Source organism: Stomoxys calcitrans, chromosome 1 (assembly GCF_963082655.1).
Source record: "Stomoxys calcitrans chromosome 1, idStoCalc2.1, whole genome shotgun sequence".
NCBI lineage: Eukaryota > Metazoa > Arthropoda > Insecta > Diptera > Muscidae > Stomoxys > Stomoxys calcitrans.
Genome location: NC_081552.1, coordinates 109,344,321 through 109,357,760, shown reverse-complemented (window position 1 = coordinate 109,357,760; position 13,440 = coordinate 109,344,321). Strand labels below are relative to the sequence as shown.

At 39.0% G+C, this 13,440-nt stretch overlaps 1 protein-coding gene across 1 annotated transcript in view; it reads left to right on the top strand.

Moving 5' to 3' along the window:
- The window catches only part of LOC106095266 (protein scylla-like), a 28,201-nt gene extending 23,765 nt beyond the window's left edge, over positions 1–4,436 (top strand). Inside the window, exon 2 of the mRNA XM_059360818.1 lies at positions 1,832–4,436. Coding sequence (XP_059216801.1) covers positions 1,832–2,355 — 524 coding nt within the window. The 3' untranslated portion in view covers positions 2,356–4,436. The remainder of the gene's footprint in view (positions 1–1,831) is intronic.
- Positions 4,437–13,440: the final 9,004 nt, after the last annotated feature.

Below are 13,440 nucleotides of genomic sequence, written 5' to 3'. Positions count from 1 at the left end.
GAATTAGTGGTGTTTTAGGGGGAGAGGTGGTCCACCAGATACTTGGCACTGAAAAAAATACCACCATCGTGCTCTTCTCTCAAATTCGGTTTCTAATCTCAAATGCCTTTCATTTGAGCCACATATTGGCATGGTTGCAATTTTTTCCCCTTTGGGGGTGTTTTGGGTAAGGGGTCCTACATTCGGATATCAAATTCGTATTCTACTCCCAAATACCTTTATTTGAGCCCCATATTGCGATGGTCAGTAAAAAATTGCTGTTTGTGATGTATTTTGGTATCAATTCTTACGTAAATGGGTATCAATTCTTGCTCTACCCCCCAATACTTTTCATTAAAGCTCCACATTGACATGGTGGGTAAATATGCCCGATTTGGGGGTGTTGTGGCGATTGGGGTGGTTCCCCAAACACTATGCCCAGATTTGGATATAGCTGCCATATAGACCGATCCTCCGGTTAAGGGTCTTAGGCCCACAAAAGCCACATTTATTATCCGATTTTGATGAAATTCGGGACAGTGAATTATGTAAGGCCCATCGACATCCTTCATTAATTTGGCTCAGATCGGTCCAGATTTGGATATAGCTGCGATATAGATCGATCCTCCGATTTATGGTGTAAGGCCCATAAAAGCCACATTCATTATCCGATTTTGCTGAAATTTGGGACAGTGAGTTGTGTTAGGCCCTTTGACATATTTCTGCAATTTGGTCCAGATCGGTTCAGATTTGGATATAGCTGCCATATAGACCGATTTCTAAATTTATGGTTTTGGGCCCATAAAATGCTCATTTATTGTCCGATGTCGCCGAAATTTGGAACAGTGAGTTAAGTTAAGCCCCTTGACATACTTCTGCAATATCGCACATATCGGTCCAGATTTGGATATAGCTGCCATATAGACCGATATCTAGGTTTTAGGTTTTGGGGCCATAAAAGACGCATTTATTGTCCGATTTCGCCGAAATTTGGGACAGTGTTTTGTGTTAGGCTTTTCGACATGTTTATGCAACTTGGCCCATATCGGTCCAGATTTGGATATAGCTGACATGTAGATCGATATCTCGATTTAAAGTCTTGGCCCCATAAAAGGCGCATTTATAATCCGATTTCACTAAAATTTGACGCAGTGACTTATGTTCGGCTTTTCGACATCCGTGTCGTATATAGTTCAGATCGGTATGAGGTATATGAGTATAAGGTATGAAATTTTTACCGAATTTTGATGAAAGTTGGTTTACATATATACCCGAGGTGGTGGGTATCCAAAGTTCGGCCCGGCCGAACTTAACGCCTTTTTACTTGTTTAATTTGGTTTAGATCGGTCCAGATTTGGATATAGCTGCCATATAGACCGATCTCTTGACATAATGTTTTGGACACATATTGTCCGTTTTCGCCGAAATTGGGGACAAAGAGTTGTCTTAGGCTCTTCGACATATTTCTGCAATTTGAACTTGATCAGTTTAGATTTGAATATAGCTGCCATATAGACCGAGCTCTCGATTTATGGTTTTGGACCCATAAAAGGCACTTGGTTGCTGATGTCGCCGACTACAGTTCGGCCAGGCCGAACTTAACGCCTATAAATTTTGCATTCGTGTACCATGTAACGCGCATTTTAAAAACCGCCAGATCTCAAAGAAATTTCCTATTACCTTTAGAAGATAATGGGTATAGGCGAATTTAAAGTTGATAATGTACTTGGTGTTCAACAATCCAAAGATCTCCTGAGTTTTTTGTAGGCTCCATTTCAACGATAAAATTTGTCACATAAACTTATTGGAAGTTTTTCAAAGTGGTTATTTTCTTTCTTATCTTCTTTTTTAGATTGGACAACGCCAATAACGAGCTCTCGAGCAACCAAATCATCATCAAACTCCGCCCACAGTGGCCAAATTGTTGTTGGCACTCCCCAGGAAGAAGAACTCATATGCTGTGATAATAGCGATGCGGCGGCTTGCCATAATCTGTCGCTGCGTTTGCTTGACGAATTGCGTGAGGCCAAGTCTCGCAACTTAACCTGCACGGAAGTCTCCATACCCTGTGATCTCACCACACGCATAGCGTCTGACATCCTACGCGTCTCCGAACGTGAACCATGTGGCGTACGCGGTTGCACCGTCTACATTGAATTCGAAGAAGAACCCCAAAATTCGAGACGCATTGGCACACTTAAGGTGGATAGCGAAATGGTTTCAACATTTGAGCTATACTTGACTCTGCGTCAAGATAAACGCGGCTGGGCGTCACTACTGCCGCAATTCATGAAGAACCTTTCGCGCAGTGTAACCATCAGTTCCGACTACAGTCTGACGAAGCACAAACTATATTCGCCCTACGAAAGTAGTTAGTGTATGAGCTCCTAGAGGCTTCAACCCACTACCACCGCCAACACGCCTCTCCGCCCAGCAGCTGACGGTGTTGTTGGTACAGTGAACAACCCACCTTAAGGTATACTCATTATTTGAAAAACAAATGCAAACAATAACGCTCATCATTATCAAGATGCAAATGAAAGATTGCTGCCACTGTTATGTTTATTTCAAGCTTTATAAGCCTGTCCAAATAATACAACGTCAAAGTATCTCAAAACAACTATAAAACACATTGTGAATTTGCCACCATATTAGCTTGTAAGTATTTTATCGTAATAGTTTTAAGTTTTTTGAGTTGTTAAAAGAAACAAGAAAAACAGAAAAACAACATAAATCGGTTTTGTTTTGATTTCAAAGGAACGAAAATTGTGAAAAATATGGTCAGATGTTCGCAAAGATAGCTCCGGCGCTTTTGTATATAAATACAAGCTCCAAAGTGGCCGGAGTTAGCCATCTACTATAACTCATTAAAATGTGATACTGATTAAGTAGTAGATTATAGATGTTATATAGTTAGCACTTAGGCGTTTTTTTAAAATTCATCCCTCAAACATAAACATCAAGAAATCTGACGTACTTACTCACCTTCAAAAAAAGCAAATCACCACAAAATTGATTTATTAAAATTTTGTATCTTTTCAAATCTATAGCTTTTTCTTTGTAAATGTCTAAAAATTGAGCTGTTAAAAAAATAAAGAAACCCCATAAAACTAAAATAAATACAAGAAAACACCTAAATTCAGTAAATGATATATAACCAAACCGCAAAGAAAACTCCTCAATATTGTGAATGATAATTTAAAATAAAAATGCAAATGCAAACAAAAACACATGCATGCATGCAAAAAAAAAAAAAAAAAAAAAAAACTAGAAACAAACAACTCAATCTAAACCAACATTTTTTTCAAACCTTAATAAATCTGTATTAAAATAGGAAACAAATTTCATAACTGCGATATTAAAAATTAATATAAAAAATTAAGATTAGCGTTTTAAAATTTTCTCACATCTAAGTGTTCTCGTAGTCTTACTAAATAAGCCAACTACTAAAACATTCAAATCAAATAAAGCCTCAAGAAAAATTTCAAATTGAATATTTTAAATATTTAATAAAAACATACAAAACAAATCTAAAAGAAAATATGAAGAAAAATCGATCCCTCCAGCACTTGAAAATTTCTGGGAAAACTCTACCAAAACCACCATAGCAAATGGAAATCCATGAAATCCACATTTAAAAAAACTACTTATAAAATATTTTTAACCAAACAACTATAAATTGATCTTAAACTCTTTAAGTGTGTATTAATTAGTATTTAATGTGAACGCCCCATCCCCCTCACAAAAACAAAAAACAAATTAATTTATTTAATATCAAAAACCAACCAATAAACCAACATACAGTAAAATTGATTGTCGCTGTTCAATATTAATTTAATCAATATTATTAATTAATCAATGATAACATTTCAATAAAATTATAACAAGGCCCCTACAACAAGAACAACCACTTACAATATATTGCATATTTATCGAATCAAAAAACAAAAAGGAAAGAAAGAAGAGAAATTAAATATCAAACAAAACAATTAAAACTCCCATAAATAGGACGAAATAAAACATTTATATGTATATGTGCGTGAAAAATTTATTATTTATTTTTAAAACTTCAAACCACAATACAGCGAAAACAAATTACTGAACAAGTAATAAAAATCTATTTTACCATAATTTTTATTATTATACTACTATAATTGAATAAACAAACAAACAAATTAAATTAACAAACAAAACCCAAAAGAAAGTCTAGTAGTACTTATAATGTTAAGTTTTGTCTCTTATTATTATTGTCAGTTTTTTAAATCATTATAGTTATTATAAATGTGTCTGAAATTGTCTATGTAGGAACCATATGAAATTATTAATTATGAAACAAATAATTACAAATTTATTTATAAAAAAACAACTGCAAAAAATCCTACAAAATAAATTTGAAAAACTATTCCAACTTCTGCTGTAATAGCAAAAGTTGGGGAGAAATTTGTACTCAAAAGAAATGTCTTTGTGTTTTTACTTTCCTTAAATGGTTTGGAAAATATTTAATTGGGAAAACATTAAATTGGAATAGTACAGAAACAACAACAGAAAAAACACGTTGACATTTTTGATAGCCACCATTACGGATGTTAATTGTAATGCGAACCTAAGAAGATTATTCAGAAGACCGGCGGAGGAGTCTGAAATAACTCGTTGATGCATTTTCCATCGAAATCCTGTAATAAATATCTGAACAATATATAATTTTTTTATATATTAAGGTGGAGAGTGCCCGCTGCGCTGCGTCTTCTTTCACTCTCTTATTTTATCTGAGCCCTATACGGCCACGTCAGGAAGAAAGTCCTGTTTGGTGGTGCTGGTATGGCCTTTCTGATATTTCGCGCCAATGTGAATATTATATTGGTGCTCTACTCCCAAATACCTTTCATTGGAGCCGTATATTGCTATAGTCGGAAATATGTCCGGTATGGGGGTGGTTTAGAGAGTGAGGCGGATCCCCATATATCAGAATCGTGCTCTGGTCTAAAATACCTTTCGATTGAGTCCCATATTGTCAATATTGGTTTATATTCCATTTGGCTGGTGGCTTTGGAGGTGGGGCGGCCCCCTAGATATCCCACCGATCTTCGAGATCGGATGTTTTTGGATGGTAAGGGAGGGTGGCCGCCCATTAAAGTTTGAATGTTAGATCTACCAGTCTCTTGGATTTGGTGGTGGATTGGAGTAGCCAAACTCTTTGCCACTCCCGAAAATCATATTGGAGCTACATATTGCTATAGTCGGTATATATGTGTGGTTTAGGGGCAGTTCATGAGGTGAGGTGACCTGAAATACTTGGCCATGAAACAGATACAGATTTGAGCCTCATTTGGGCATAATCCACAAATATGTCCATAATACAAACATGTCAGTAGTTTGTCCGTGTTTACGTATTATTCCATTACATTTTTTCGTGAATTTGTGAACAAAACTTAAAGAAAATATTAACTACAACAATGTCATCCTTCAAAGTGCCAATAAAACAAGTAAGAAGGCGTTAAGTTCGGCCGGGCCGAACTTTGGATACCCACCACCTCGGGTATATATGTGAACCACATTTCGTCAAAATTCAGTGAAAAATGCATACCTTATGCCCCATAGCAGCTCTATGGATATCATTCGATTTAGACCAAATGCTTATAAGTACAAGTCATTGTTCTACCGAGAGATCGGTCTATATTGCAGCTATATCCAAATCTGGACCTATCTGAGCCAAATTGAAGGCAAATATCGAAGGGCCCAACACAAGTCATTGTCCCAAATTTCGGCGACATCGGACAATAAATGCGCTTTTTATGGGCCCAAAACCTTAAATCGAGAGATCGGTCTATATGGCAGCTATATCCAAATCTGAACCGATCAGGGCCAAATAGAAGAGAGATGTCGAAGGGCCTAAGGCAAATCACTGTCCCAAATTTCAGCAAAATCGGATAATAAATGTGGCTTTTATGGGCCTAAGACCATAAATCGGAGGATCGGTCTATATGGCAGCTATATCCAAATTTGGACCGATATGAGCCAAATTGACGAAGGATGTCGAAGGGCTCAACGCAACGCTCTGTCCCAAATTTCAGCAAATTCGGATAATAAATGTGGCTTTTATGGGCCTTACACCATAAATCGGAGGATAGGTCTATATGACAGCTATATCCAAATTTGGAACGATCTGGACCAAATTGACGAAGGATGTCGAAGGGCTCAACACAACTTTCTGTCCCAAATTTCAGCAAAATCGGATAATAAATGTGGCTTTTATGGGCCTAAGACCCTAAATCGGCGGATCGGTCTATATGGCAGCTACATCCAAATTTGGACCGATCTGGGCCAAATTGACGAAGAATGTTGAAGGGCCTTACACAACTCACTGTGCCAAATTTCAGCAAAATCGGATAATAAATGTGGCTTTTATGGGCCTAAGACCCTAAATCGGAGGATCGGTCTATATGACAGCTACATCCAAATTTGGACCGATCTGAGCCAAATTGACGAAGGATGTCGAAGGGTTCAACGCAACTCACTGTCCCACATTTCAGCAAAATCGGATAATAAATGTGGCTTTTATGGGCCTAAGACCCTAAATCGGCGGATCGGTCTATATGGGGGCTATATGAAGATATAGTCCGATATAGCCCATCTTCGAACTTAACCTGCTTATGGACAAAAAAAGAATCTGTGCACAATTTCAGCTCAATATCTCAATTTTTAAAGACTGTAGCGTGATTTCAACAGACAGACGGACAGACGGACGGACATGTCTCGATCGTCTTAGATTTTTACGCTGATCAAGAATACATATACTTTATAGGGTCGGAAATGGATATTTCGATGTGTTGCAAACGGAATGACAAAATGAATATACCCCCATCCTTCGGTGGTGGGTATAAAAATAAATCTCTTTCGAAAACAATAAATAAAACAAGTAAAAGCGTGCTAAGTTCGGCCGGGCCGAATCTTATATACCATCCACCATGGATCGCATTTGTCGAGTTCTTTTCCCGGCATCTCTTCTTAGGCAAAAAAGGATATAAGAAAAGAGTTGCTCTGCTATTAAAACGATATCAAGATATGGTCCGGTTCGGACCACAATTAAATTATATGTTGGAGACCTGTGTAAAATTTCAGCCAATTCGTATAAGAATTGCGCCCATTGGGGCTCACGAAGTAAAATAGAGAGAACGATTTTTATGGGATCTGTATCGGGCTATAGACCGATTCAGACCATAATAAACACGTTTGTTGATGGTCATGAGAGGATCCGTCGTACAAAATTTCAGGCATATCGGATAATAATTGCGACTTCTAGGGGTCAAGAAGACAAGATCCCAGATCGGTTTATATGGCAGCTATATCAGGTTATGAACCGATTTGAACCTTATTTGACACAGTTGTTGAAAGTAAAAATAAAATACGTCATGCAAAATTTCAGCCAAATCGGATAGGAATTGCGCCCTTTAGAAGCTCAAGAAGTCAAATCCCCAGATCTGTTTATATGGCAGCTATATCGGGTTATAGACCGATTTCAACCATACTTGGCACAGTTGTTGAATATCATAATGAAATACTTCGTGCAAAAATTCATTCCAATCGGATAAGAATTGCGCACTCTAGAGGCTCAAGAAGTCAAGACCCAAGATCGGTTTATATGGCAGCTATATCAGGTTATGGACCGATTTGAACCATACTTGGCACAGTTGTTGGATATCATAACAAAACACGTCGTGCAAAATTTCATTCTGATCGGATAAGAATTGCGCACACTAGAGGCTCAAGAAGTCAAGACCCAAAATCGGTTTATATGGCAGCTATATCAGGTTATGGACCGATTTGAACCATACTTGGCACAGTTGTTGGATATCATAAAAAAACACGTCGTGCAAAATTTCATTCTGATCGGATAAGAATTGCGCACGCTAGAGGCTCAAGAAGTCAAGACCCAAGATCGGTTTATATGGCAGCTATATCAGGTTATGGACCGATTTGAACTATACTTAGCACAGTTGTTGGATATCATAACAAAACACGTCGTGCAAAATTTCATTCCAATCGGATAAGAATTGCGCACTCTAGAGGCTCAAGAAGTCAAGACCCAAGATCGGTTTATATGGCAGCTATATCAAAACATTGACCGATATAGCCCATTTACAATACCAACCGACCTACACTAATAAGAAGTATTTGTGCAAAATTTCAAGCGGCTAGCTATACTCCTTCGGAAGTTAGCGTGCTTTCGACAGACAGACGGACGGACGGACGGACGGACAGACGGACGGACATGGCTAGATCGACATAAAATGTCACGACGATCAAGAATATATATACTTTATGGGGTCTCAGACGAATATTTCGAGTAGTTACAAACAGAATGACGAAATTGGTATACCCCCCATCTTATGGTGGAGGGTATAGCAAGTAAAAAGGCGTTAAGTTCGGCCGGGCCGAACTTTGGATACCCACCACCTCGGGTATATATGTAAACCACCTTTCATCAAAATTCGGTAAAAATTTCATACCTTATACTCATATACCTCATACCGATCTGAACTATATACGACACGGATGTCGAAAAGCCGAACATAAGTTACTGTGTCAAATTTTAGTGAAATCGGATTATAAATGCGCCTTTTATGGGGCCAAGACTTTAAATCGAGATATCGATCTACATGGCAGCTATATCCAAATCTGGACCGATTTGGGCCAAGTTGCATAAACATGTCGAAAAGCCTAACACAAAGCACTGTCCCATATTTCGGCGAAATCGGACAATAAATGCCTCTTTTATGGGCCCTAAACCTTAAATCGAGAGATCGGTCTATATGGCAGCTATATGCAAATCTGGACCGATCTGGGCAAAATTGAAGAAGGACGTCGAAGAGCCTAACCAAACTCACTGTGTCAAATTTCAGCGACATCGGACAATAAATGCGTCTTTTATGGCCCCAAAACCTAAAACCTAGATATCGGTCTACAGGGTGGCTGATGAATATTGCTACAATGATGAATATTGCTACATTTTTTTTTCGGTGTATGGAATACATTTTTCTTTTATTCATGTTAAATTAAATTATTAAATTAATTATTAAATTATTATTAATTAAATTAATTAATTAATTAATTAAATTAATTATTAAATTATTATTATTAAATAGAAAAAAAGTTATTACATTTTTTTTTGGTAGCGGCTTTCATCAGCCACCCTGTATATGGCAGCTATATCCAAATCTGGACCGATATGTGCGATATTGCAGAAGTATGTCAAGGGGCTTAACTTAACTCACTGTTCCATATTTCGGCGACATCGGACAATAAAAGAGCATTTTATGGGCCCAAAACCATAAATTTAGAAATCGGTCTATATGGCAGCTATATCCAAATCTGAACCGATCTAAACCAAATTGCAGAAATATGTCAAAGGACCCAATACAACTCACTGTCCCAAATTTCAGCAAAATCGGATAATGAATGTGGCTTTTATGGGCCTTACACCATAAATCGGAGGATCGATCTATATGGCAGCTATATCCAAATCTGGACCGATCTGAGCCAAATTAACGAAGGATGTCGATGGGCCTTACATAATTCACTGTCCCGAATTTCATCAAAATCGGATAATAAATGTGGCTTTTGTGGGCCTAAGACCCTTAACCGGAGGATCGGTCTATATGGCAGCTATATCCAAATCTGGACCGATCTCAGCCATATTGACGGAAGATGTCGAAGGGCCTAACACAACTTACTGTCCCAAATTTCAGCAAAATCGGATATTGAATGTGGCTTTTATGGGCCTTAGACCCTAAATCGGAGGATCGGTCTATATGGCAGCTATATCCAAATCTGGACCGATCTGAGCCAAATTGACGAAGGATGTCAAATGGCCGAACACAACTCACTGCCCCAAATTTCAACAAAATCGGGTAATAAATGTGGCTTTTATGGGCCTAAGACCCTAAATCGGCGGATCAGTCTATATCGGGGCTATATATATATCAAGATATAGTCCGATATAGCCCATCTTCGAACTTAACCTGCTTATGGACAAAAAAAGAATCTGTGCAAAATTTCAGCTCAATATCTCTATTTTTAAAGATTGTAGCGTGATTGCAACAGACAGACGGACAGACGGACGGACATGTCTAGATCGTCTTAGATTTTTACGCTGATCAAGAATATATATACTTTATAGGGTCGGAAATGGATATTTCGATGTGTTGCAAACGGAATGACAAAATGAATATACCCCCATCCTTCGGTGGTGGGTATAAAAATAAACCAAGCAACAATCCCATCAAAATTTCTTAAGTGCAAGTGCATAAGACAATAACAATAACCCGGTCGTTTAGTTTTTCGTCATAACAAATCAAGAAACAATAACAACAATACGCGCCTCAGACTCATCATCATCACCTGTTTAATAATGCAGCCGACGTTAATAAATCTCCGGGCCCGGACGTTATATCCACACTTGTCCTTTGTAAGTGTTCCTCGGCGTTTGCTCGTCCATTACGCAACCCTTTCAACATTGCTTACCGGGCGGGAGTTTTCCCGGCGCGTTGGAAGGTTGCGAACGTTCAGCCCATCCCCAAGAAAGGTGGGGCGAACAACCCTGCGAATTACCGGCCAATTGCGATATGCTCTGCGCTCTCCAAGGTTATGGAGATGGCATGGTTAACCATCATCTTGTCAGATACTTAGAGTACAATGACCTTCTTAGCGACAGACAGTATGGGTTCCACAGAAATTGCTCTACGGGAGACCTAATGGCATTTTTGACGGAACGATGAAGTCGCTCTATCCACCAGTTTGGTGAGAGCAAGGTCGTGGCTCTAGATATCTCCAAGGCATTTGATAGGGTCTGGCACGGTGCACTTTTATCAAAGCTTGTCGCTTTTGGAGTCGGTAATAAATTCGATCGATTTATATCGAGCTTTCTCAGAGATCGCACTATACGAGTTGTTGTAGATGCGTTCTCATCAGATGAGTATACATTGACCGCACGTGTGCCACAAACCTCTGTCCTTTCCCCTTCCCTTTTTATACCCTCCACCATAAGATGGGGGGTATACTAATTTCGTCATTCTGTTTGTAACTACTCGAAATATTCCTCTGAGACCCCATAAAGTGTATATATTTTTGATCGTCGTGACATTTTATGTCGATCTAGCCATGTCCGTCCGTCTGTCCGTCCGTCCGTCTGTCTGTCGAAAGCACGATAACTTCCGAAGGAGTAAAGCTAGCCGCTTGAAATTTTGCACAAATACTTCTTATTAGTGTAGGTCGGTTGGTATTGTAAATGGGCCATATCGGTCCATGTTTTGTTATAAATGCCAGATCTCGGAGATGCGTGCACCGATTTAAGCGAAATTTTGTACGTCACCTTATGGTACACCAAAATCACGAAATAGGTAAACAATTTTGGAGCCAAGTAACCTGGGGGGACGAACCATCCCAAAACCCATCCGAACGGACTTGTGTTCCGATTGGGACAATATGGGTATCAAATGAAAGGTATTTAAGAGTAGAGTACGAATTTGGAATACAAATCTCACTTCAGGGGGGGTCCCGCACCCACAAAAACACCACCCAACAGGACACTTTACCCACTTTGAGCAATATGGGAAGGAAATGAAAGGTATTTAAAAGTAGAGTACAAATCTGAAACAAACATTTATTTTTTTGATGTCTGACGGCCCTCCCCAGTACCTTAAACTCCAGCAGGACAAATTTACCGATTCGGGCAATATGGATATCAAATGAAAGGTATTTAAAGGAGGAGTTCAATGTTGATATAAAAATTAATTCCTTGGTGTCTGAGGCGCCTCCCCACCACAAGAAACCCCTCAACAGGACATATTTACCGATTGGGACAATATGGGTATCAAACGAAAGATGTTTGGAATTTGTTATAAGAATTTGGGCCCAGGTGTCTAAGGGGCCTCCCCAACCCCAAAAACCCCCAAAACGCGCATGAATGTTCAAAGTCACAAAATGAGTAGCGAAAGAAAGGCCTTTAGGAGTTAATTACGAATGTGGTATAGACAATTAGGACAGAGTCTGGGACCGACCTACCCACTAATTACCCTTCAATAGGACGTGTAGTTCGATCGGGATAATATGTCGATTAAAAGAAAGGTCTATGACAGTATATTTCGAATCTAATGTTGGTATAAAGATTCAAGTTTCTGGATCGCGTCCTACCGTGCCGCAGGACAGTAAATGGCGACAATAAAATACTCAAATGAATTGTCGTTTGGTTCTTAGCGTCGGGGGGATCGACCCCCTCTTCCCAATAAATGGAATTTAACTGTCATGTAGGATGAACGAGAATATACTGTTCTAAAATAAAAGGCCGTGTCAGAGGGCAATCCCCTCCCCCTATCTTTCGCCCACTAAAGTTTCGATGTTTGATCCACTTCATTCTTTTGGATTTGGTGGTGGATAGGAGTAGCCAAACTCTTTGCCACTCCCGAAAATCACATTGGAGCTACATATTGCTATAGTCGGTAAATATGTGTGGTAAAGGGGGAGTTTATGAGGTGAGGCGACCCTGAAATACTTGGCCATGAAATAGATACAGATTTGAGCCCCTTTTTGCCATAATCCACAATTATGTCCAGATTTGAGGGGTATGTGGGGTGGGGCGGCCATCCACGTACTTACAAACAAACAAAAAATTTCTCCCATGAACATTCCACTAAGGAAAAGGGGAAAACTTCTCACATACCAATGAGTACAGCGGGTTCAAGTTTTAAGCTCAATGATAAGGGACCACCTTTTTGTAGCCTATTCCAAACGACGTTCCGCAGTGCGACACCTCTTTGGAGAGAAGTTTTACATGGCATAGTATCTCACAAATGTTGCCAGCATAAGCCCGTATCTAGCCCTGCAAAAATATCAGCATTGTGCTCTACTTTCAATTTATGTCTTTAATTTGAGCCCCAATTATGGGGTGACACGACCCCTAAAAATTTGGCCACAAACTTGGATATCAAATTCGTTTTCTACTATCAAATACCTATTATTTATTGCCATGGTAGGCAATCATGACCGGTTTGAAGGGAGTTTAGAAGCGGAATCTGAAGTAATATCAGCACCGTGATAGAGCACGATTTTGTTGAGTCCCATAATGTCAAGCATTTTGAAGGAGGCTATCAAGATATTCAGGGCTAGGGCGTCTCGTTCAGATTCACACTAATTAATTTTTTTGTAGTGGTTATCTACATTTAAAGTCATATTTCAAAGCGACCACTTGGGATACTACATTCTTAAAGATCTGAAGGTCTTCCTGTGTCCATCCCAATGTTAGGGTAAAAAGTGTACTCTACTACCAAAGACCTTTTATTTCTGTCCCATTCTATCCTGAGCGGCCTTCATATATTATTCCATATATTATTCATAATTCCTGTTTTTATACCCTCCACCATAAGATGGGGGTATACTAATTTCGTCATTCTGATTGTAACTACTCGA